At 36.3% G+C, this 27,314-nt stretch overlaps 1 protein-coding gene across 3 annotated transcripts in view; it reads right to left on the reverse strand.

Annotated features, from left to right (window-relative positions):
• LOC131439492 (uncharacterized) overlaps positions 1–27,314 on the reverse strand; it is a 210,736-nt gene that overhangs the window by 26,739 nt on the left and 156,683 nt on the right. For all 3 annotated transcript variants that reach the window (XM_058610573.1, XM_058610572.1, XM_058610571.1), the window contains exons 5-6: positions 17,656–17,758; positions 17,359–17,578 (exon numbers count right to left, since the gene is read on the reverse strand). In XM_058610573.1, the coding sequence (XP_058466556.1) occupies positions 17,359–17,578; positions 17,656–17,758 (323 nt within the window). The remainder of the gene's footprint in view (positions 1–17,358; positions 17,579–17,655; positions 17,759–27,314) is intronic.

Below are 27,314 nucleotides of genomic sequence, written 5' to 3' on the forward strand. Positions count from 1 at the left end.
TGTGTGTGTGTGTGTGTGTGTGTGTGTGTGTGTGTGTGTGTGTGTGTGTGTATGTGCGTATGTGTGTATGTAACGTTTTTTTTTGCACTAACTTTTCTCGGAGATGGCTGAACCGATTTTCACAAGCTTAGATTCAAATGAAAGGTTTTGTGGTCCCATATAAATTTCCTGCATATTATTTGGATCCAACTTTCGGTTCCGGAATTATGGGGTGAAATGTGCAAAAAATTGTGAAAATAAGTGCACCAACTTTTTTCGGTGTAGGCTGAACCGCCCTTTTGTGTCTGTTGTTGAGAATGAGACAGTGTGTTTATTTATTTATTTATTGTTGCACTGCCTACTGTCACTAGACTCGTCCATTATTCTAAAATTACAGAAATGGTAATGTATTTAATTATTAAACAAAATTTTTATTTATTTTTATTTATACCCTGGTAGGCGTGTAAAATCTGTCCTCAGAGGAACATTCATATTGTTATACCACATTTAAAAGAGCTTGGACTGAAGTCAATACTTCCAAAATTTCAACACTTTAACTGCCATATTAACGAAGCTAGAGTGGCTTTATAGCAGCCAATTCACCGAAATTACCGTATTATCGGGAAGGTTTACAATTTTTTCAAAATTTTTTTGGAGATGCATTTCTGGCGTTAGAAAATGTACATACTTGGAGCGTCGCATTTCACACAAATTTATATGCAAGAACATGTGAAATTGTGTGATTTGAGAATTCCATGATTTAAAATCGAATGAAATAAAAAACAAAAGATCGATAGCAACACCGCGACTTGAGCCAAGAACCATCACAACACAAAGCACTCCAGTTAATCGACTGAGCCACAGAAGCACATATCTGCTTAATGAATAATTGATACATATAAACCCATACATAATATCTGGCTAGCCAAGTGCAAATTACACTAGAAGCCAATAAAATTCTGCACGAATGAAATATTGCGTCATTTTATGAGTTAAGTTGTTATGAATCGTATCGTTTGTAGAATTATGTCACCTGTAAAAATCATATATTTTGTTTGCTGTGCACGACCACAATAAAAAAAACCTGTTTTAATCCACCTAGTGATGTAATGATGCCTTTCTCATATCAATCATACTATCATATATAATACTGTGGTATTCTCCAAAATAATTTTCTTCGTTTCTTGAAAAAATGACCGAAATCGGTTTGTTTGACCGTATACCGATAAAAGCTATTAATTGGAGATCTTCTCGATTGGTTTAGAAATTTTTTACCCTTTTCAGTGATGGTATAAAATTTTTAACCCACTTTACCCTATATTTCCGGATCAGGAAGTCGAATCGGGATGAAATTCAGGAATTACGTATGGGACCACAGGACCTTTCATTTCAACCTAAGTTTGTAAAACTCGGTCGCGCCATCTATGAGAAAAGTTAGAACACATATTTTATTTTTTTTTCTTCATAACTTCAGAACCGAAAGTCGGCTTAAAATAATATTCATAAATTTTGTATGAAACCACAAGACCTTTCATTTGAATCTAAGTTTGTGAAAATTGTTTCAGCCATCTCCGAGAAAAGTGATAAATTATCTACTAAGTGCCGATTTACAGTATTGAATTTTAGTGACGATTTGCTTATTTTCATAGAGAAAGTCACGTAATCAATTCCCCTGAATCGATTTGTTAGTCCATAAAAGAACCGAATAATTAGGGGAGAACGGGGCAAGTCCGGACATGGGATTGATCCGGACAGTTGAACTAAATTATTTACTAAACCAGCAATTGTTCAATGCCCTACTGTATTCGTTCTTCATTTTTGTGTGAAACTCACTAGTTCGGTTTAGCCCCATAGGGAGTCCGGTTTAGTCTAGCGGTTCCTAAATATTTAATTTTGGGTTAGTCACTTTATGGAGACTTGGTACAAAAACTAATGCATGTTTTTCCAAATCACAAATTGGGAATTGTAGTTGCAAGTTGAAGCTAGAAGCAATGGGTGCTTTTTTCAAGAAGTTTCGCCCCTTAGAGTGTCCGGTTTAGCCCCGCAGTTTCTGAAATTTTAGGGTTGGTCATTTCATCGCGACTGCATACCTCCTTTTTAGAAAATGGATGCAAACAAATGGTTTGTTAAATTGAAGATGTGCAAAGTTTCATCCAAATTGGAACATATCGGAACAAACGAGTGCTCTTGGTACTTCGGGAGAATTTATTCGCATGTTGGCTAGAAAATAAACTATTTTCGGAGTGATCGTATAGAAGTGAACATTTGGCGACGCACCATGAAGCTTGTGATTTATTCTGACAGGTTACTGAAACATCCCCTCTGAAACTGCTTCAGTAAACCCGCATATTAACCCCTAATAAACACCTGATTTCCCCGGGGCGTTTCACTCTCAGAGTTCACCCACTGGATGAGAACGGAAGGGATTAATCAAAAGTCACACCATCTGACCAAGTACACCTCGGTGCACCTGACACAGTATAATTGAGGAACACTCTGCCGTTTGCGACTACACGTTTCAGGCACGTTATTTTAAAGGGACCCTTGCTCGGCCAGCTTTCCTGAGCAGTTGACAGCTGCTTCAACTAACGAATGGCAATTAACTCAAACCAAAGCAGACGATCTCGAGTGAACTAGATGCTTAAAAGCTTCGTACTTTTTGTTGCAGTTGTTGAGATGAAAAGAATTAACACATTAGGCATAACAGGATTCATCAGATTGGTAGCGCTGTTTATGAAGAAGGTTCAGCTGACGATGCTTGTGTTTAATGATTGTGGTTTCAATTAACAATCTTCAATGTGTTGATTGAATTGAACGGAAAAGTCCTGAATCAGAAAATCATTTGGTTCTACTAGCTACGCTATGCTTTTTGGTACAAAGTCTAAGTTATTCAAAATGAAGATTTTCGTCATTTGGGGGTTTTGTACCTCGTGCACGGAGAAACCTTCGATCATAAAATTGCGATATCGCAGTTTTTGATTTTTGCGATAGTTGATTTAACTAATTTCTTTTTGATTCAACCAATATAGTTTTTGATTTTCATATATTCAAGTAGTTGAAAAATATATTGTTTTGAATGCTGTCAAATGACAGAGACAGTAGAAAGCAAAACCATAATCGCAAATTTTATGCTTCAAATTCGATCATTGATTTACTTCCAGCAGATTGTTTTACTTCCAGCTTTTTGATACCGATGATTATGTTCATGCATTAGCAATAAAACGCTTTTTAACATGAATTTAATTTATAAAAGTAACAGGAACGAAGGGTTTCAAACACACAGAACGCACTGCGAATGAATGGCGCATTTGAATTGCCGTCGCAAAATTCCAATTCCCAGCGGTTGATGCACCCAAGCTCATAACAATTGACTAAAATAATCAATAATCATCTTTCAATACTCATTTTCGGTAAATTTAATAATTTCGCTAATTTACTCACCCCTCCGGGCACTCCGGCATCAATCATCTCCGATCGAATCAGAAGTATTTTTTTTATAATTTAGATCTTTACTGATCTCGACTTGACATGATCATGATCATACAAAAATCAATATCACTTGGAGATCAGATCAGTTCTGATTTCGTAATGATAATTTATTCCTTGGTTAAGATCACTTGAAATCAGCTGTGATCGGTGGTTTTCCCAGCCATAATGATATTAAATGTCAATATAAAATACTGTTTATATTTTAACAACGATATTCATTTCATGAATCCCAACATACCGAACTTATTTCAAATAGATCATGACATGTATCAGTAAGTATATTTTGATTATTTTCGCAAATCAATAACATTGTTTGAGTTGATTCAACTATTTGCAATGTCTAAAACAAATAAAACCGATTTATTTTTCAACTAACAGAATTTTTTGTCAGTTATTTTAACTAAAATATTTGTTGAAATTGAAAGGTATGTGTCCTCACTTATTGACAGCATTTTTTTTCAAACAGTGAAATTAGTTGTTTCAACCAAATTTTAACCAATCGAATTCAGAAAATCAACTAATATTCTGGTTGAAATGGGATCGCGGGCGGTTCCGTGTGGGTAGCTAGTATGGGCAAAGTGCACATGACTTATTTCATGTTTTTACGTTTCGTCTTCGACTCATCAGTGCATCAGCAGATTACCAAACAACAAAAATTTGTTAGCGGTCAGTGTGCCTTCAAATTTGTTTCGTTCTTTCGGCACGTCTGCTCAGCGGATTATGTTGATCCGGGGGTTTGCATCAGCAGTTCAACATTATCTGCTGATGCACTGATGAGTCGAAGATGAAACGTAAAAAGAAGAAAATAAAGATGTTCCACTGTGTTTTCATAACAAAATTTTCAAAATTTATTTCTACGGTGCAAAGTTTTTTTTTTATGGTGCAATGTTTTTGACCTCGCAAACATTATTTGAATTTGAACACTATGTATATGAAATTTCTTTGCGTTTTCTTTTTAGTTTCAGTGAAAAAAACTGCGTAAAGTGAATATGGTAAATTTTCAGTCCATACAATTTTGTCTGAGCCACATTGGAAATAACTTTGAGCTTCTTTACTTAAGATCAGCTAATTAAGCGATCTAATATTGGATGGAAAGTTTTCAAAATGGAGCATTTTTTTGATTAAGTGTTGTTCTAGGCATAATAATGATCAATCTCTACATGAGCGATTAGTTATATTTATCGTATAGTGATCGGTGTTGAGCTGGACGGAAGCATTAGCAGTTCAATTTAAACTGATAATGCAACCGAACCGAAAACGAAACGTAAAAATAAGGATTGCGAGATGAAAAAAGCGTCAAACTCACGTGGTCTGAGTTTTGATCGTAACATTATTCAAGTAAGGTAAACATTTTTAAGAAATTAAATTATCAGAATTCATTAACTTGATTACACAGTTTTGCGAGTGATCGTTAAACCTCATTTTAAGGTGAAATGTAGCGGAATGCGCGCGTCGCGTTTTTAGTCAATTATTCAATTACTATACCGATTTTCGAAAAACTAGAAACACTAAAGTTTTCGCAATTAAATTTATCACAACTAAGTATTTTTAGAATTTTGAAATTTTGCTTTGCCGAGGCGTAATTGGTTTTTGAAATGTATAAACGGTTACTGTTCCGTTCTACGGAGATGGTTTTAGAACGGAAAAGTAATGTTTGTAGCAGAAATTCACAAAGAATCTGAAAATGCAACTCAAAATGATAAAACTTTAGCCAAAACAACCGAAATTTGAAAAAGTTTACAGAAAATTTTCTGCATTTTTTTTATTGCTTGCGCGCTGCTGTTTCGTATTGAGATGGTGTAAGAAATGCACGGTGGGCAGGGTGGCATTCTATTGTAAGCAAAAAGTACATATCGAATAATGACACGAATTTATGCAGCATTGGGTTTTGTGTTGAAATAAAAACGAGTTGAATACAATAAAATGGGTATGAAATGAGTTTAGGTGAGGAGTTGAGGTGAGAAATTGTTTATTTTCTAAGTAACTGTCGTTTATAATGCTAGTAATATCCAAGTCTGTTGAGTTCAATGCATTGATGTTACTGAAGCAATGCATGGCTGTTTAATATGATATAATAGGTATTACTTCAGATTGTAGCCATTCATTATAGCAAAAATAAAAGTTCAACGTTGACAGGCAACTGAATGAAATGAATACAAGCCAAGTATTTTCGTGCATGTAGAACATTTAAAAATATAACATTTGTATTATTTGGTTCCAGAACCAGAATTCAGTGATAAACATCGTCAAGCAAAACAAAGTCGTGGTATTACGTTTATTGTGGAATTTGGCCTTTCTGTTTCAATAGACTTCGCAGCCGATTCATAGCATAGCTTCTATTCCATAGCAAGTGCTACGATCCTTTTGACACAAAGGAAAATAATAATATAACCACATTCTACTTCTTCGAAGATGACAATGAAAGTCAATTAGGATAGAATATATAACTAGGGGAAGGTGCCACTTGAGCCAATTAGTTCCAATTCCTGATGCATGCGTGTCAAGTGAATACTTTTACACTGAACTACGGTGAACTACTGTCGAAGATACCGAATCGTTCTTATGAAGGAGAATCCATGCTTGCTACCTAACTCAGGCATATATATGGTAAGCAAGTTAGTCAACACAAATACATATAACCTCATGTTAATCAATCATAATTACTCCTGATTCATAGTTCTAGTGTAATAGTAATCACTAACGATAACGATTGAATTGGGATATATTAAAAGTGGGAAGGATTCAAAAATCCATTATGAATCAATGAGTCTTTTTTACAAGCCAACAAACGACTTGCACTCAATCACTGAAAATATTCCTGGTTTCTATGGGGTGGTTTTTCTTGTTATGCTTTGTGCGACGATTCAGTCAACTCAAGCGAGTGAAATTTTGTGCGCCTTTTTTGAGACTACATTTCACCTTCGGAAAATCCTTTGCTTATTCACCTTTTCGCATGCATTATTATCGGTGAAAACAAGTCTGAATTGGTTTGGAATACCACGCCGTGCTGAAGCCAAACAAAACTTTTGCACGTTCATAAGAAGGCATCCTCTGTACTTTTTCAGAACTTGGTTGTAGCAGGGTCGTAGGGTGCGTGTTCTGTACTTCAAATCTCGCTTTATTGTCCTGTTTGGTTGCTTCGAGGCACATAATGAAAGATAACCTACTCGAAGGAGAATCCTTCGGATGGTATTGCGCTTGGTACGATTCTGATTCAAGATTAGAAAATATTCATGTTTAAATAAGCCAAACTAGAAGTTTGAAAAACAAAATTGATTTTGCGATTTTGGATATTATTTGGTATGATTTCACACAAATCACACGAATAATATTGGAAAATGCAATGGACATATTGACATTTTCATATTCAAATCTGGTGAAAATCAAAAGCAAGTTTGCAAGTTGAGCGTTAGTTTGCAAGCTTCGCCAGTAGCTAGCATATTTGGCTGTAGCCCAAGAACAAATCCTGTGCTTTATTAAACTAGGTCACAGTAGTACCATTCCCATTCAAGAATCAAGTAGTACCATTCCGATCAAGAATATTATCATGTTTAAATAAGCCAAGTTAGAGTTTTGAAAAATAAAATTGATTTATCGATTTTGGATATATTCAAGTATAATTTTTGAATTTTATTCGGGTCATATTTCAATAACTAATTGGGGGACGGGTAATAACGTGATGGGTAAATCGATGCCGTTCACGCAGCCTACCACCTAAATCGATGCCGTTTACGCAGCCTTCCAAACTCCCGTCTATAGGGTCAGACCTTTTTTCTTGTCCGAGATGGGAAAAAAATTGAAAATAAAAATTCACCAGGTACATTTCTGGATATCGTCAAAAGTAGCCTACCAATATTCTACTCTTTTAATGATATATATTAATAATGATTGTCGCGAATTTGTTATAAAATTGCTACATATCTCAAAATTAGGATGGTCCACAATTAGCAAATCCGGTTTTGCATGTTTTAAAGTTTCATTATAGTAAATGAATTCATGGCATCAAATTCAACGTGACACGGTCTTTCATCTTATCAATCATAATTAGTAAACAGTTGATCAGTTGTTAGTTTTAGAATCAGTAGCAATATTAAAGTTGTAGTTAGTAAACAAAGTTTTACGAATCAATGTTATTTTAATACGGATTTAAAATCAGTTATACAATATTTGCCCGATTTTAAAATTCTTGATTTATTGAAATTCTTCCTATCAATTTTGATCACAATGAAGAATCTCTTTTCAGGCCATATTAGCTCAAAGTAATTAATTTGAGGTGACGAATTGTAATTCTGCATCAAATACGAAAATCTTCCATAACAATAACATTGTGGCTCAAATTAGTACGCCTTCATGTTGTTGCCCACGAAGATCCATGAGCATCGTATGGAATTGAATGCCGGACTGCGAAAACAACAAATCTAGGCTGTGTTGTTGAACGGTGCCGGTGAAACAAATACCGAAGGTACCGAATTCTGATTTCGATTGAAGCTACAAATATTTGAATTTCTCTATCAGCAGCGTTCCCAGCCCACAGACACATGTAGCTTGGGTAGCAAATTTGAGCAAGGACTTCCCACTTCTGCTCTGACTTTGATTTATTATTTGTTACACTGGGCACAGCGGGTCCGTGCGGTGTGCTTTGTGACCTATGAGTTATTTATTGAGTGAACATTCCCGTCCTTTCCTTCATAGACTGTCATTAAACTGGAATACCAAGGCTTTGATCACAGCTAACCGGCGAACAATGAAATAATCAGTTAAAAGTGATCCACAGTGGAAATGTGCTCGAACAGTTGGTCGACGTGAGTAATTAATTCACACCGTGCTAAAAAAAACAGCCTGTCAAATGCCTCAGACTGAACTTGTGACTGTAACAGATTATGATGGATAGGATTCCTGCACGCTCGCTCAGCTAATGAAGCAGGTTCTAGGTAATTGAGTTTGCATTATTTGTATTAAGTGCAAATAGATTTATTTTAAACTGCCATGTAATTATGTTCGTGAAAAATCAGTGTAAATGACTTCAATTATAGGAATAAAGCACTCTTGCTCCAATAGTTTTAACTTGTGAATGCTGGTTTCATCATATGAAAAATGCAATTTTAATGTTATTAACAAAATACGCGAAAATCAACCGAAAAAGGTTGAAATTGTCGAACTACATTCATTATTGAATGACTACATTCATTATTGAATGAATGTAGTTCGACAATTTCAACCTTTTTCGGTTGATTTTCGTTATTTTGTTAAAAACATTAAAATTGCATTTTTCATATGATGACGAAAATAATAACACGACAAATTATGGCGAAACAGCTGAGCCATCGGGAAAATTTTGAAGGTTGGCAAATGTGTTAAACAGAAATTGAAGGAACGACAGATGGAAAAATGAAAAAATCGGTGCGAAATACTCTTTTTTCGCTACGAAAAACTTCCAAACTTTCAAGGTAATACGAAAATGGCTCGATAAATGGATATCAATTAAAGGTGAAGATTTCTTTCGATATGGTATCCATTTATTGCTAAAAAGATGAACAAAATGTGTTATAAGAGAGAATCGTTCTTGATTACTTGATTATTTTTTATGAAAAAATAACATTTTAAATTACGCACCTGGTATTTCAAGGACTTTTCTGTGGATAATCGTTTTAAACGGAAGAAAATCTTCTTGTTTGGCAGGCGATATGCACTTGTGGTTAACGAATTGAGCTATTCTTGAATCGAAGGCAACCACAGTTGTTATGTTGTTATTATATAAGTATGTTGAGGTTTATGTCTAATACGAGCACATATAATATGACAACATGCGTATCCTATATTTTACGAACAGACTAGGTGATTTGAAACTACTTAATTAATCCTTTACGTAGCACTTTTGAAAAATGCTATTTGAAATCATTTTCAATCTGTCATTATTTTTTGCAAAACCTTTAAATATTTTTATATTTTTGGAACGGATTAGGTGAGTTTTTATTTTTGATACGATTTAAGATTATCTTTGAATCTTGTTAACATTGATGAAAATTTTCTAGAAAGACTACATAAATTGTGAGGCTAAAGCTAGTATTCATTCTGTGATATGGTTTTTTTTCTATTATCAGAATGTACATATAATATAATGAGAAAGGCAATATAGTGGTGATGGTGATGATGGCACCTCATACCCCAACAAAGGCGTGAGCAGAACGGGTTATCTGAATGATAATTAATATGTTTGCACATATCTAAACCAGTAAACAAAAGAAAACGATCTGATTAATCTAGCAGGTATAGATTCTTCTTCAAAAGAACGACTGACCTCAAAATAACATTCAAATATTTCGGACTTACTGTCCAGGGTTAATCAAGAAAATTCCCAACCCGGGAAGATCCTTGATTACATCAAGATTCGAACCCGGTATCATTACCAGTATCAGACAGTAATACAACTGGCCCCTCCCGCCGGACCAGTTCATCGCTACACACATCAGCTACAATGGAGTAATGAGACTGCGGATGAGCAGAGCCAAGCCCAATTCCATCAACAACTGTCGATCCCAATTAGTTTCCCGAATCTATTCCTTAAATTATTAATCAAATCTTGCGATCAAGGTCAGGAGCAAACTTAACACACTGAATGCTAAGGCCTGATAAACAGTTCTGAATGAACTAAGTGTGATTCGCACTAAACACCGGTGGTGTGAGTAAAACCGATATACGAATCAGCCCCGGAGCTGACTCGTTGGACTTCAGCTTTAAAGTGGTTTCAAATAAACGATTTGACAGTAAAAAGGATGGAAACTAGTTCAGGTCTGACATAAAATGAAAACGAAATTGTGGAGCTCCATGTCTTGTCATGTGTCTTATATTAAGAATAAAGAATTTACGTCACATGTTTTAAATCTGATCCGGCAGGCACACATCGAGAAATGCAATACGAAACATGGTCGATAAGATAAAATATTTGTGCGAAATCGAATGCGTAATGTTAGTCCAGATTGTTTTTGTAATTTTAGCATACGACAAAATTTAATTTTTTGAAAATCGGTTACATTGACTACAGTAAAATTTATAATTATTTCAATAATTTCAAAAACAGTTGAGTTGACGTCTCTTAGGATTACTAGTTGCTTCTTAGTTCTCAATCGAGTTAAATTATATAATCAAATAACAAGGAAGACATTCCAACAGAAACAACGGAATCAAAACAGTCAAGTTTGAAATCAATTCAGTAGCAAATAAATATAAGAGTTGCAATATTCGTCACTAATTAATTTTCAAAACTGTTGTCAACTGTTAAAGCTTGCGTCACTAACTTGGCTTTTCGCAAGCAGATCAAAAAGCGAGTTCTCGACCGACCGGAAAAGATCAGATAGTCCTTGTTGGTATCGTGCGCCAATCGAAAAGTTTCCCCCGTTTAAACACTTTGAAGCGGTCCTGAAGGGTTGCCAAAAGTTGTTGCAGTCAGAAAGTCATCCGCATTCAACAAAAACGGGTGGTAATTCATGCCACAATGACTTCAACTGTTTGTGTGCCAGCAATGTTTCTGGTGTTTGCCGTTGTTTCCCGCGCTAGGGCGACGACAGTACGAAAGTAAATTTTACGAATTGCTCTAATTCTAGTTTGTGTACCGAAAAAAGCCGTTCTCGGAAATTCCCTATTGGCATAGTTCGTCTCCAGCTTTATTTTTTGTTGGTACGATGAAATACTTTTGCATCGTGGGAGCAATAAAAGAAGCAATGGGGGAAATAAGTGCTGTGATGGACGGCAAGAATTACGGTCATTGTTTTGAGCGCAAGGATGAAATATTCGAGCGAAAATAGGAACGTTTTCTATAGGGTACGAAGGCCTTCATGAACAAGTGCGCAGTAAACTTGCAAAGAGGTCATTTGAGAAAGATGTTTCAAAGAACTATAGTATATGTGGAGTTTTGAAGTTACTGCGCTGAGAAAGTTGTATTATTTCTTTTGTTCGGAAGTGTGCTGGAGGGTATGCGTGCCATAAAAGATCTTCTGAATCATGAGTCGGAATTAATAATCTGGCCCAATAAAGCATTCCGAAACCGAATAAACTAGTTGAAACCGAAAGGAAAAACATTACTAAATGTTTCACGAGTTGACAATTTACCTGGGTGAGTCAAGTTCCAATTGGTTTTGAAGATGAGAAATGGTTCAGTTCAGTTAGAGCTTTCAAACTAAAATAGAATTTTTATATATGTTTAAATAAACCTTTTAATTTTCATCGAAACAAAAACCGAACAACATCCACAAACCCCATTGAAAATCTTTTACTTTGAAAAAATTAGTATATACTGTAAAATGTAAGTATATCGAAATATATGCCGTAAATTATATAATCCTCGGAAAACAAAAACAAAACCACCTTTTGACTACGAAACCAATTTATTAGGCTTGAAGTTTTTTGAGTTGGGGCGGCGTTACTTTCTCATCCTATATTTTCATTTCTAATACTGGCTCTACTAATATACAGTGATTCCAATGTATAATATGGCTAACAATCATTGAAATAATTCATCATACAATTATATTAACTACTTCGATCTGTTCCGCCTGCTACGATTGATTAAATATAAACGGAAATTCCAAATATCATGAATGTGTCAAATCCTAAATTTGATACCGCACTTATGGCAGCAAGACTGTGCAAAGCAGCGCAGTAAAGCCGCGGATGAACAAACGGTTCGTTACATGGCATCGAACCCACCGAAAGGCATGGTAAAAAAGTAAATAAATTGTTTGCAATAAATTTGATTTACAAACTACGCCATTTCACAAATCAAGTTTTCGGTCAAGATTCACTACCCTCCCAGTCGAATGTTGTCGGGAGTTGTGAACCTTGTACCCACCTATATAGATCTTTTCTGGATGGGTCGTTTGCCGTTGGTTTCGGGTGCTCTTAGCTATGGCGATGCTCATCTCTGTCGGAGCAGCTGTCGGTACAGCTGTTTCTTTTTACGATTTCTTTTTTGTTCGTTTTTGCAATAGTCAGTACGCGAAAGAAGGTTTCTTCGAAGTAACATTGTTTCACGCTGGCACGTCTTTTCTCGATTCTGTTATCTCATGATTTAGTAATGGGAATTAGATAAAAAGTTTGTCTTCGTGTAGCTGCTTGATATATTTAAGGACAATGTAAGAACAGCCGGACAATTATTTACTTGGTAACTAGAGTAACAGTTCATTAGGGCATGGCCAATGCTAAATAATTTGTATCGTTATAGGGCAAAAGAAAGACATACTTTCTCTTGGACTCATGAAGCTACCCATTATTCGGTACACCGAAACCTTCATTTACGAACTAAGTTTTGTGTAATGCATGTGGAGACCGCCCACCATATAGCTATTTTCGAAACGGATGTGTAGAGTAAGTGCAAGAAAATGAAGTTCGCGCTCGTTTCAAAATCGAAGATGGCGGTTTCCGGTTTATTGATATTGTTTACAACTCCTAACAAAATGGGTATATTCGGAACGTGATTATTGAGTAGATGTCAGAAAGCGATGTTTGAGGTGGTTCTGAAATTCAAGATGGCGACTTCCGGTTTCTTTATATTCCTTGAAAACCCTTACAATGTGAGTAATTTCAGAACGGGATTGATGAGTAAATGTTGGAAAACGATGTTTGAGGTGGTTCTGGAATTCAAGATGGCGACTTCCGGTTTCTTGATATTTCTTTAAAACCCTTACAATGTGGGAATTTTTGGAACGGGATACTCAAAAACTTGGAATCAATGTTTTTTCTAAAGTATTAAATATCATCATCTATATCTTCTAAACCATATGAGACAGATGGTTTATGTCTTCGACAAAGTTATAGTATTTGAGATTATCAACAATATTGTGGAAGACTTCAAAATTTTATTTCTTCAAATAAAAAAGTTAGTTTTTGTGTGTCTTTACAGTGAGTTTTGGAACATGGTTTTTAAGTTAGAAAAAATCGTCAAACTACACCGAGCAACTATTGTGAAGACATCAAACAACTCAGGTCAACTGTTGTAGCATAATAAAAGAAAGCAAACTCATATTACCACCACTAGCAGCAGTGGTGCTAGATACATTAAGGAATGAGCCATCGTTCGGATCTTGTGTCGGTTTTTCTTTAATAACATTTTTTACAGATGTCGGATTATGGTACAGTCTTCGAAGGTTTTCTTCCTCATTAAATTTCCTACAAAAATTACATGCCCGCTGATTTTTTGAGTATATAGGGTGACCTGCAGATGATTTTTTTGTTAAAAGATAGTTTTCTCATACTAAATCCCATACAAACTTTGAACCGCGGGCGCGAAAATATAGTTTCTCCTATCGAGCTAAAATTTTTCATGGTGCTTATGGGACCCAAAAGGAACACGAAAAGTTTAGTGGAGCTGAAATAAATATTTTGTCCCACCCTACTGGGCATAAGAATATATTTATAACGGGTGGCAACTAAAATTTTGGAATTTCTTTCTCAAGCTGTCAAAAATAGACAAACATACTTGGAGAAGATCTGATTTATTGAAATTAAAGATACATGGTTCATTGTGGAAAAAAAATTAGTGAATATTTGAAAACGGTCCGTAATCGGATGTTCGGCGAAGCTTCCGTTTGATGTCGGAACAGGAGCGTTGTATGGCTTTCATGTCAACTTTGCGAATGCATCTCTTGATTCTACTAATCAACTGTTAACAATTCGTGGCTCTCCAGTTATTTTTGTACACCAAGGAGCTCAAAGCCCCGAAGAAATCTTCGATTAGGCTACACCGAGGAAGATTTATCAGGTTGTGGTTTTTGGGTACAAATGGGATCGAATGGGTATTCAGGAACGATTGTGTTTTTTGGCGTAATGCGATGACGCATTATCCGGCCAGAACACGTATTATCCATCAGCATGATATTTTTGAAAAAACGGGATCAAAACTTTCTACAAACATTCGTTCTGGTACACATCTTGATTGATTGCCAACCCAAATGGCTTGAACCACGCCTTTCTCGGAAATGACAATATACAGCATCACTTTCTGTTCAAACTTATGTTTAAACTTATATTTTATGTTCGGAGGTGCAATAGAACCGCTGAATAGTATCGATCGTTTCCGGGAATCTGCGTCTTCGAAAGAGGGAAGTAACTATCGTCGTCCAATACAAAACTTTTCCCGGAAAAATTTTTAATCAACCAGCGGCATTGGGAATTCAGCGTTGAAATCTGTGCGTCAGTATATCCCGGGGCTCGTGTCTTCTTTCGGTACTTTATTTCGAGTCTTTTCAATGTTTTGCAGATGTACTGGTGAGAACAGTTGAACTTTTTTGCGGCATCCCTTTGACTCAGTGAATCCTTGTTGTTGAAGGCTCGAGAAAGAAAACGAAGTCCTTTTGCGTCCATAATTTTGGCTGGTCTTCCACTACCTTCCTTACGAGCAGTTGTTGGGTATCTTAGGATATTGTAAACTGTCGAAGTCGCAACATTTTTGCTTTTAAAATGTTGTACCGTATACTATTTGCCGAGATTTCTGTGCAGTTCGTAGAACTGTACAATGCGCTCGCGAAATACTTCTCGTTTCGACGCCATTTTGAGCAAAACTGAGCAAGCATGAACAGAACAGAAAATACTAACAGAAAGAGGAGAAAAAGAGCTAACACATATACACTCTTAGTTCATTCTGAGCTCGTTTGTTTTTGAGCATACAGGCCTCGAAAAAAATTCAAAAATTTTAGTTGCCACCCGTTAATCGCGTATTGCCTTCTCTACTATACCAGTCGCTGCCTGGCTATCATTCGGTCATTCAATATTTGATACATATTCTGAAGAAGAAACCGACCTCTGTATTTTAAAACAGTATTTGTCTCGGAGCGGCGGAGTGAAAGAAAAATGCAACGTATCGCTTGCTGCAACTTAGAACGCAGATTTGAAAGTGAAGAAAACCACGCGTTAGAACATGCAAGAAAAATTGTGTTCTGGCCTTTGGGGTGGTAATGCTTCTAAATGCTTCTTGTTTAAGAAGATTTTTCTTTCGTACATTGTCTTTGATCAGAACACATCCATGTAAAACGCTTACCACTTTCTAAAATTAGAATTATTTATTTATATTTATTTCACTACAGTCAGCGACCAGCTCAGCTCGGCAAGCCTTGTGAGAAATTTGTATACGAACAAAGACAGTGGAAAATATTTTACACTGTACACTTGGCTTTAGTTCACGTCATCGGAATCCTACATACACGAGCTTTAAAAATGGCGTACGATTCATCCAACTGATATGATTGCATGTATCATATTCGTACGATATCGTGTGAAGAGGAAGATCACTTTCCTAAAACCAGGTTCGAGAATTACTCATTGTGTCCACAGTTTTGAATTTGTTTTAATAAAAAATGTCTTTTTTTACCCTCAAACTTACATCTATAGATATTTTAAACGATAAATGTATGTTGAAATGATTAAACCCTTACTAAACTGTACACTGAAAAAAGTCACACTTTTCCAATACAAAAATTGACCTAAAATATAGTTACTATAGCAAGTATGAAGAAAGTGTCCCAATTTTTTTATATTTTTATTTCAAATCTGTTATTGGATTTAACATCTTCATGCGATTCGGGTCCTTTGAAAAACTAAGTAGTTACAGCCGAAATTATGTGAAATAAATTGAAGTATGTTCACACTTAAATTGTAATACGAGTATGGACGGTATGCATAAGAACGCAGGTTCGAGTCCTGCCTCTGAGCGTATATTTTTCCAAGAAATCATCTTTTCTGTGAGTTTTCCATTCATTTGACTTCTTCAATCTATATTTCCATTCAGTCATTTGATAACTGAAATAGTTATGGCGATTGGTACCTTAAACCATCTAAAATTAATAAACTGTACTGCATTGTTCGAGTCAACGTCGGGGACCAGGTGCGTTTAGTATATATTATGCTCTGGCCCGGAGGTCATTTTACAATCTTAAATAATACATATACTTGGTAAGTTTAAATTGTATGAGTTAAATCTTTTTTCAAATTCTGTAATATCGTTACTAACATAAACAATGTACACAGATAAAAATATTTCTATTTTCATGCACATATTTGGAGCAGGGAATTGAATATGAAGTTACTTCTCAGGTCTTTATTGTTCAGTATACAGTAAAAACAAAACTAAGCGTAAATGTTCATTGAAAAATCAAGGCACTTCAATTCACTTTTACATCGATGATGATCAATCAAATTTTTGTTCAACTGATGTCTATTTCATAGTTATCATTGATTTACATATCGTGTAAATTTCATTATTTTTTTCTGTGTATGGGTATGGAGAAACTGTACAAACTATGCCGATTGCCCGCCTTTGTTGAATGTGAAGGAAAGTGTCACTGCTTCTGGTCAAATCTGTCTTCCTATATGCGATACACTTTGGCACCAAAGGCGATGGGTTCAAGGCTTCCGATGTGTGTATGTGGGGTTGTTTTTATCAGTGATGCATGGCACATATAAGGAAATTTGTGCTCATAATAAATAATATGAATTTTAAGATGTCAAACAAACATGTTGTGCTGAGGGTGCATCGAAATTGGTCTCGTTATTTAGATAGGAACGTTTTATTTTCCGCATTTGGTAAGGCATAACATTGTCGTGTTTAAGATAGGATTACTGCCAGTTACATTTTTGAGGCGCAAAGTGAAGCTATATTATTTAGGCGTGAATTGAACCACCATTTCGTTTATACCGAATCATGTCTTTGATTATTTCCTCGGAAATTGAGAAAATTACATTTAAAAAATGGAATCCAGCATCGTTTCCGTAGGGCGAGGGAAAAGAATGATTGAGAAGCTATTATTTACTTACTTACTCAACTGTGCTATACCTAAGCTATATGAAATGAGGATTCAAATCAACAATCGATACTCGTCAGCAGTTATTGGAAGCGAAACTCACCGTTCACATGTAGATAGTAGATTATCACTTTAGGTGGATGTGTCGATATCTGGCATTCGTAGACGCCTTCGTCATTTTTGTTTGCGGCCGCAATTTTCAACCTCCAGTTGTTCGGATATTGAAACACAATCGTGTACCGTGAGTCACCCGAGTATGTCTGCTTCCCGACCGTCAGTAGCTGTAGGTCTGTTTCGCCGTGTTTCCTTCGAACCCACGATACCTGATAATAGCGACACGAGAAACGAAGGTAATTTTGAATGCTCAATTAAATGTGCTTTTTTTCGTATATTGATTTACCGTTTTATCCTGCAGCAAACTTATTCTACAGCTTAGAAACAAATCATCACCGTTTTGAACGGTAATGTTGGTCACGTTGTCTGTTTCGAAATGTGGGCCGTACCTGCAATAAATGATTGGGATTGATTGAGATTGATTTTGTAAGTAAATGAGATTGTTTTTGCCTTTCTCCACAGAAAGGTAATAGAATTGCTGGAAAACACGAGCCTCAGAGACTCATAGTGTTATAAACCATTCGACTCAGCTCGACGAGATCGGGAAATGTCTCTGTGTAGGTGCGTGCACCTTTCAACGAATTTTTTACCGCTCAATTTTCTCGAAGATGACTGATCCAATTTCAATAAGCTTAGACTCGTTTGAAAGCTACCTGGGACCATTGATCAAGTTCGAAAATCAAATGGCTGTGACTTTTGGCTTCGGGTATATGATGGTATGAGTGACGTAACCGACAAAACGCTGAAAGCTTTCGAAGATGTCATTTCCGGTTCCGGAGTTATAATGGTATAAGTGACGTATTCTACAAAGTGCGATGTTTTCACTTCTCAGAGAAGTCTGAACCGATAATAACAAGCTTAGGCTTGTTTGAAAGCTGCTAGGCCATTGATCAAGTTCGAAGACCAAATCGATTCACTTTGTGTTTCGGAGGCAATTTCTCGAAAATGGCTGAATCGAACTTGAAAACAAATTTGATAGCTACTATTCACTAAATTTCTGTTTGAGCTGTTAGTAGAATGTTCTCACTAATAGTACTGTTGTTGTACCGTTGAATTCCACTATGTTATATCACGTCATTACACTCTCACAAAATCACTATTTTCACAGTCACTATTTTTCCGAAAGTGTATCAAACGTTATAATACAGATACGTATTTCGGAATGCTATTTGCATCCTTCTTCAGTGTATCGGTTTTATAAGTTTATTCAACAGTGTATCGGTTTTATAAGTTTATAAAACCGATTCACTGAAGAAGGATGCAAATAGCATTCCGAAATACGTATCTGTATTATAACGTTTGATACACTTTCGGAAAAATAGTGACTGTGAAAATAGTGACTTTGTGAGAGTGTAATGACGTGATATAACATAGTGGAATTCAACGGTACAACAACAGTACTATTAGTGAGCTACTATTAAGTTATTTGATAAGCTCACAACTCGACTGTTTCCCATATTTTAAGGAATTTCCTAAATATTAATCGGATATGGGTAAGTGGTGCTGCCTGGCGGTGGAAGTTTGAAAATTTTCGATCTTAAATCTTTTTTTTTTGAGAATACACCAAATCTCGAGATTCGATTTCGGATTTTTTTTTCGAGATGACACTAGACACTCGATGTTTCAGACAATTCTCTGTCTGAAGTTCGTTTTTGGCAACATAATCGTTCGAATATGACATATGTAAACCAGGTGATGGTAAATCTGGCAGCAGTTTCGAGTTGAAAACATTACTATAATTATATTGATTTAAAATACTTACAGCAATAAATACTTACAGCAATAGTTCATCGAAATCGGCAAATGCGCGTGTTTCACTCAATTTTCTCGAAGATGACTCAACCGTTTTCTACAAACACAGAGTCATATGAAAAGTTTTATACTTCCGAACAAAATAAAGGCCTCAAGATACAACTTGCAGTTTAGTAGATACTGAGTGATTAGTATAAAATCGTCCATTTCACATAAATTTATCACGTTTATCGGGTTTGCACACGGAACCACCCGCGATCCCATTTCAACCAGAATATTAGTTGATTTTTTGAATTCGATTGGTTAAAATTTGGTACAACTAATCGATTGTTGTTTTAACTAAACTGTCATTTTTTGTTTTTCGATTAGCAGAAACGATGGTTGAAACAACTAATTCAACTGTTTGAAAAAAAAAATGCTGTCAATTAGTGAGGACACATACCTTTCAATTTCAACAAATATTTTAGTTGAAATAACGGGTGTTGTTATTGAAACAAAATTCTGTTAGTTGAAAAATTAATCGGTTTTATTTGTTTGTTTGTTTTGAGATCAGTAAAGATCTAAATTCTAAAAAAATACTTCTGATTCGATCGGAAATGATTGATGTAGAAAAACGTTTTTAATCAGCAAAAGTGCCCGGTGGGGCGAGTAAATTAGCAAAATTATTAAATTTAGCTAAAATGATGCCTTCAAACGGTTGAACTAAAGTTATGCACTGATAATTTTAGTCAATTTATATGAGCTTGGTTGCATCAACCGCTGGGAATTGGAATTTTGCGACGGCAATTCAAACGCGCCATTCAATCGCAGCGCGTTCTGTGCGTTTGAAACCCTTCGCTCCTGTTACTTTTATAAATTTAATTCATGTCAAAAAGCGTTTTATTGCTAATGCATGAACATCATCGTCGGTATCAAACAGCTGGAAGTAAAACAGTCTGCTGGAAGTAAATAATGATCGAATTTGAAGCATAAAATTATTGCGCATACCTGAAAGATTACGAGATGATCATTCATTAACATTTTCTAATTTGTCACCAAATCTTTTTCATCTTAAACAAGGTTAACTTTATCACAACACCGCTGCTAGATAAACACTTGTTATCATAAATTTCTCAAATCGAATAAACACAATTTCACCAAACGCTTTAACCATCGATGTTGTTTTCATTGACATTTAGAAGCGACGCGAACAGATTTCAACTAAAAAAGTTGTTGATTTTGCGTTGCGATTATGGTTTTGCTGTCTACTGTCTCCGGCATTTGACAGCATTCAAAACAAAATATTTTTCAACTACTTGAATATATGCAAATCAAAAACCATATAGGTTGAATCAAAAAGAAATTAGTTAAATCAACTATTGCAAAAATCAAAAACTGCGATATCGCAATTTTATGATCGAAGGGTTCTCCGTGCAGATTTGGGTAGTACACTTATTTCAGTTTTAACGGTATTCAATTTTCGATCCGGAAAGTACTTAAAAATTTAGTTCGCACTATGATTACGATACGATTTCTCAAATATGTCTACACCTAATTTCAAAATTTTTGAATGAAATGTAAACTATAAAGATATTTAGATGAATTGAACTGACTTCGGTTACACCGGTTTTCGAATTCCGGCTCCGGTATCGAATCGTTTCTCAAAGCCCAATCGTTTTCTCAAAAAAGGCCAGATCGAATTTCATAAACGAAAATTCAAATTAAAAGACTTATGGTCCATATGAAATCGGTGGATTTTATCCGATTCTGAAATTACAGGGTGATGAGTTTTTAAAATTCAAACCGATATAGAAGATGGCAATACCAAAAACCTTCAAAGTTGGACTCAAAACTATTGTAATTTATTCGTAATATTAATTTATCTTTTAGGTTATTTCTTGTTCCTGAATACAGTAAAGTGCTCTGAAAAAACTGATTAGTGTAGAAATGTCAATTTCACATAAAGTATTCGGATTTATCGAATTTGCAGATTTTGACATAATACACCCTTTTGAGAGAAACCAGTATTTGGTTTCCCGGAAGGTGCCCAGAAATTCACTTAGGAACGCAGATTTGGATAGTAAATTTATTTCGGTTTTAGCGGTATTCAGTTTTCGATCCGGGAAGTACTTAACAATTTAACTCGCACTACGATTACGATACGATTTCTCAAATATGTCTACACCATTTTCTAAAATTCCGAATCAAATTAAATGGTTTACAATCCCTTAGGTGAGTTTAACTCGAACATATAGAAGTCTCAAAAAAGGCCAGATCTAATTTCAAATTTAAAAGAACAGACTTATGGTCTTATACAGAATTGGTGGATTTGGGGACGGGTATAGCGTGATGGGTAAGTCGATGCCTTTCACGCAGCCCGCCTGGGTTCGATTCCCAACCCCGCACACAGGGTCAGAAAGTTTTTCTGGCCCGAAGAGGCGAATGACATTAATGTTAAAACCTCTATAATTGAAACAAAAAAAAATTGGTGGATTTTATTCGATTCCGACTTCTAATTCTGGAAATACAGAGTGATGAATTTCCAAATTCAAATTTTTCATCGATGATGGTTTCCAATTAAACTTTCGATTCATCTGATGTCTATTCCATATTACTATTAATATACATGTTACATCTGGTATATTTACTTTATTCCCAGAATCATGACTCATTTTACTCACTTCCAGAATCAGGATTCTGCCCGTGTATAATTCTTGTTTGTTGTTCTCTGCTTATGGTCTCAGTAGATATCTCAAGAAGTAATGAAGTAATTAATAGCCGGGTAAACGCAACTAAGTTCGATTACACCTGCGGCCGTGATAAATCACTGTCAAACTGTCACCGTATTTCATAACAATGGATTCAATTTCCAGTGAACTTTTAATTTCGTATTCTGAGATACCGCAGGGAACTTCCCGTACCAGTGTGCATCGGTGTAAACTTTTGCCGCAGGCGCAACGGAATGGACCGAAGAGTTTAGAAATTATTGCACTGCTGGCTCTAGGAATATAGACATACATAGCCACAGGATAAGCCTACCTAGCCAATTTCTCCTCTTCATGTTACAGTGTTACCACAGTTTTATTAACCAATTTTAGTTTAGATGGTCAAACAGCGCAAAACACACTTTATCCCCGGAGTAATCACTGTGGCACAAAAATAAGCACACGTATTGTTTAGCGCAGAGGACTTGGTCGCCTAGGTTATGTTACACCGCAAACAGCATCGGCCTAGTGGCCGACTAATTTCGCGTACACTGTATATAATATCAAAATTAATTTGCCTCATATTTTGGGTAGCTGAATAAAAAAAAAACAACTGGTAGATATCATCAACCATGTGTCTCCTTTTCATTGCAACAATTGTTCTACGAGTAAGCTGGATGTTAAAGATCACCAATTTTACAGTGCAACTCCAGTCACATCGTAGTTGCATGAACTAGCTGGACAACCTCGTTGCAGCTATCGGCGGGTCGTTGGAAGGCGCATAATGCAAGTCCACCATTTGCTGGTATATTTGTGTGAGAACCCCTTTAGCGTTGCATTAAAATTTCATTACAATAACTCTCGGACTACGGACGAATTGTGTGCACACTGAAGAAGGCATCCAATTACCACCTTTTCCACGGCACGATACGCTTTCTCTGGCTGCCAACAATTTCACCCACGTCCACAAAATCCAATACGCTAAGCGCGGAATTTGCATGCTGCATCCGAGAGCATGGTTTCTCAGTTGGAAAATAAGCATAAAATTTATTTTACGACTCTTGATAAAAACGAAATGGCCGACCTCTTCTACCGGTTACCGGTCTGTCCGCAGGCTTCCGGAGAAGTATTACAGCCACAATCAAAGAGGCATGATGACCTCTCTTTCTCTGTCTCTCCCGTTAATTGTTCAAATAAGCAAAGGGTTTTATCTTAAATATTTAGACAAAGGATAGAATTACACAATCACGACGACAGTAGTGGGAATAAGAGTCGTTCAAATAGTGTACTTCAGTGTGCCAAGTTCCTATCTTATGAGGTGCAAAATCTTGAAGTAGTAAGTTTTTTGTTGCTGTTTTGTTGCGAAGCTCTTATGTTCCATTCATGTATGTATTTACGTAACTTCACAGGTGGAAACTCGCTAAATTTTTGCAGTTACTTTTTTCCATATGTAATGTGGTATCTGTTAGGAAAAACTACACCTAGCAAGGGGCTATGGAATCGATTCACCAAGACCAAAATTATCACCTTTTGTTGATGACTCTTCGACAGATGCAGTTTTCTGAAAACCCACTATGAATACTGTGGGAATATGTTTCCCATATTCCTACACAGCATAGCTTACAGAATCGTTCTATATTTTCACCAACTTTCCAAATCCCAGAGGGTGGAAAACTTTTACATTCCACCAACATAGATCGGTCACGTTTCGTTTCTAAGGGAACGAAAAACATCTGGCGGGCGTGGGTTACCTGCATTTTCGCGTCCGAGCTCACCGGTAGTGGTTGACGTTGGTGTGTACTCATCAAGTCATGAATTATTAACACTTTAGTAAATTTGAAACCATTGTCACTTAACCACAAACCGAATGTTGTGAGTTCGGAATTTCATTCATATTGAATAACGGAAAAGGATGCGGGGTACGCAAACAGCTGGCTTACTGTATGCGAGGGATCCCAAACACCAGTGACTGATGAATGTTTATTTTATTCTTCGTCGTTCGCTCGTGTTGTTTTCTCTCATAGTGGGTATTCTTTCTGAAATATTGTTTTATAGATAGACAGACCCGTCCCCTAGTGCATAAAGATAACAGCATATTCAGTACTGGACAGGTACCCTATTTGTCACTCGACTGAGCTTTGCCTTCATATATCATAAAATTTACCGTTCTTCAAGCATTAAAGAAAATGTTTTCCAGAGTACCAAAGAAGTGTTTCTAAAATAACAATACCCAACGCAAACTATAAACCAAAACAAATTACACCCGAACCCAGAATCTGTCAGGGGGACACATTTAACATACAGCCGGTCGGTTATGCGATGACACGTATGCAAATTTTCGTTGAGTAAAATTGAATGAATAAATTACTGGTTCGTCGTTTTTTTCGCTTTTCACTCCTTGAAGGGTATTGCATTCGCGGAAGTTATTTTTTGCCCGAATGGCACCGTGTACTGACAGCCAGCAGCCACTAGAGGTAGACGGCGAACGCAAAATATCAACGGAATAATTTCATTGAAATATTAAATTTGATTATACTTTATTTATGAATGTTTGATGAAAACTGGTGGGATTTTCTCTGACACTCTGTGATGTAATGTCGTGTTCAATTTGGTTCTGTTGTTGTAAGCATTATTTCCGGACTCCATCATCCCTCGAATACATACATCCATTGGCCACCGGGTCGCATGTATGTTTGTATTATGTGTTTTTTCATCGATTGTACAAACAAGTAAAATTTGTTGTGGTAGCATTTCGACCGGCGACGAATTTAGTAGGCTTTAATTTGCAATGGAAGATCGTACAGCAATATTGACTGAACTGAAGTTAAGAGAATTCACTACTTGAGTAGATAACTTAAAGCGATGTCAACTGCTGAGCAAAACGGTATATAAGCTTCAAATGAACGACAAAAAAAAAAACAAAAAAAAAATACGACAAAAGCTTTTCCGGAAAAAAAATCGATTTATTCAATTTATTCAAAGTATTGGCTACAGATAGCTACACAGTTTTCCATATTTCTGTAAAATTGTGAATTCCATGGGAAAGGAAAACCCGGCTCTTTTGATTTGAAGAAATAATCGACTTATTTTCCACTTTTTCCTTGTTAGTAAAATGCTGCTCACCGAGTTTAAAAAAGGTCACAATCTTAAAGTGGTCGTTTCATTCGTGCCGTAACTATCGGACCGATCGGACGTAAATTCGCGTTTCTCCAATCGTGTATTGAGTTGATTTATTCCGTTATCAAGGTCATTACATATTGAACTGTGTTTGCATTAGTGCGGTCGAGTGATATTTCGAATTAATTCGTTTTTTCATAAATACGTTTATTTCATAGGCAATACACATTTAAGTTTTTCTTCGCCGTGGCATCCACAATACATAGTACTTTAAATCTAATACATTTCGAATATCATATTAGTATGTTGGTATTCATTAGTTAATCTATTATAAATTAAATTAAATAAAATACATTTATTTTGTACATTATCTTATAATTATTTAGGTTTGTTTGTATCAGTTCATCACTTTTATTCATTCAATATAGCTGGCTATTGGTTGAACTCATGGAAGAGAAAGGGGTCTAACATAAAATAATATTTAAATGGGAACTCCAATGGACTTCATGAAATGATAAAGAAGTTTCATGTAAGAAAGGTCACGACAAGCAAGAATGTCGCGCACTGGGACATTGGATAGTCTACCTTGAGTACGCAAGGAATTTTATCGCGATAACTTTCGTCACAAGCACAATGATTAATCTCGGAGACAAAATCAAATTCAACTTGTTGAAAAATTTGCCTGACTTTGACGTTTATTGAATTTATTTGATAAGCTTCTTGAGGATAATATTGTTCCACATGACAGGAGACAAGTAGGAGTTATTGCCATTCAAAAATCAGGGAAACCAGCCTCCGATCCCAATTCGTATCGGCCGATTGCTATGCTTTCCTGTATCCGGAAATTGTTTGATAAATGATTCTGTTTCGTCTAGACAATTGGGTCTAGACCAATGGCTTACTTTCAGATACACAATTCGGCTTCCGCAGAGGCAAAGGAACGAACGATTGTCTTGCGTTGCTCTCAACCGAAATTCAAATGGCATTTGCTCGTAAAGAACAAATGGCGTCAGTTTTCCTAGACAAGAAGAGGGCTTTTGACTCAGTTTCCATAAACATCCTATCTGAGAAGTTGCAACAGCATGGTCTTTCACCAATTCTGAATAACTTATTGTATAATCTATTATTCGAGAAATACATGTATTTCGCGCATGTTGATTTGTCGACAATACGATTCAGTTACATGGGTCTTCCTCAGGGCTCATACTTAAGCCCCCTTTTATACAACTTTTACGTAAACAACATTGATGAATGTATCAACACATCTTGTACGCTAAGAGAACTTACCGACGACAGCGTTGTGTCTATTATACGACCCAAAGCTGTCGATCTCCAAGGACCATTGCAAGATACCCTCGACACCTTGTAGACATGGGTTCTTCAAATGGGTATAGAGTTCTCTACGGTTGTGTTTTCAAGCTGGTTGTATTTTCAAGGGAGCGAGAACCAGCACAATTACAGCTTCAATTTCAACTTCAACTTTAAATATCTCGGGGTCTGGTTCGACTCCAAAGGCACCTGGGGATGCTATATAAGGTATCTGAAACAAAAATGCCAGCAGAGAATCAATTTTCTTTGCACAATAACTGGAGCTTCGTGGGGTGCCCACCCAGGAGACCTGATCAGGCTGTACCAAACAACGATATTGTAGCCATTTTACGACATGGAAGCAGGAACCCAGTGGATCTATTCTTGGTTCATTTTTTCTGCCGGATTCCACACGGCATCTAGGCTGGTGCTGTCCGGAGAAAGCTAATAGGTACTACAATCTCCTAGTGGACCCCAGCCCCTACGCGAAACTGACTTGGCGAGCAAAAAAAAAAGGTCGCGACAATTTCAAAAGTCTGCAAGTTTAGACGAAAGTCTTCGAAAAACTCGATTTTCAAAAGTCTGCAAAAGTCTACACAACAAAAAAAAGTCTGCATCAATATGTTTTCGAAATCTGTAGATTTTACGATATTGTAAGTAATGGAATATGGATGCTTCTGCTTCCGATCCGCCGCGAACACCCATTCCATTGAACTGGAAAGAATTCAGTATCGTTGTTTGCGTATTGCCTTAGATTGCATGCAGTCGACTCATACGATGAGTCTCGAAGTGCTCGCGGGCGTCTAACCGTTGAAAAATCGATTCTGGGATCTCTCATATCGATTGCTTATCCGATGCGATATCTTGAATCCGATGGTGATTGAAAACTTCGAAAGGCTTGTCGAGCTCAATTCTCAGAGCCGTTTTATGTCATTGAATTTTGATTACGTGGATATTTCTGATTCTACTGTGTTTTTTGACATATCCATGAGAGAAGAGATTCGGGGAATTCCGGATCACATACGCCCTCAAGGGGCCCCTAATATCTTTTATAATAAATTTAGAACAGTCAACTGTGAAAAGG

This window comes from Malaya genurostris, chromosome 3 (genome assembly GCF_030247185.1).
Source record: "Malaya genurostris strain Urasoe2022 chromosome 3, Malgen_1.1, whole genome shotgun sequence".
Lineage (NCBI taxonomy): Eukaryota > Metazoa > Arthropoda > Insecta > Diptera > Culicidae > Malaya > Malaya genurostris.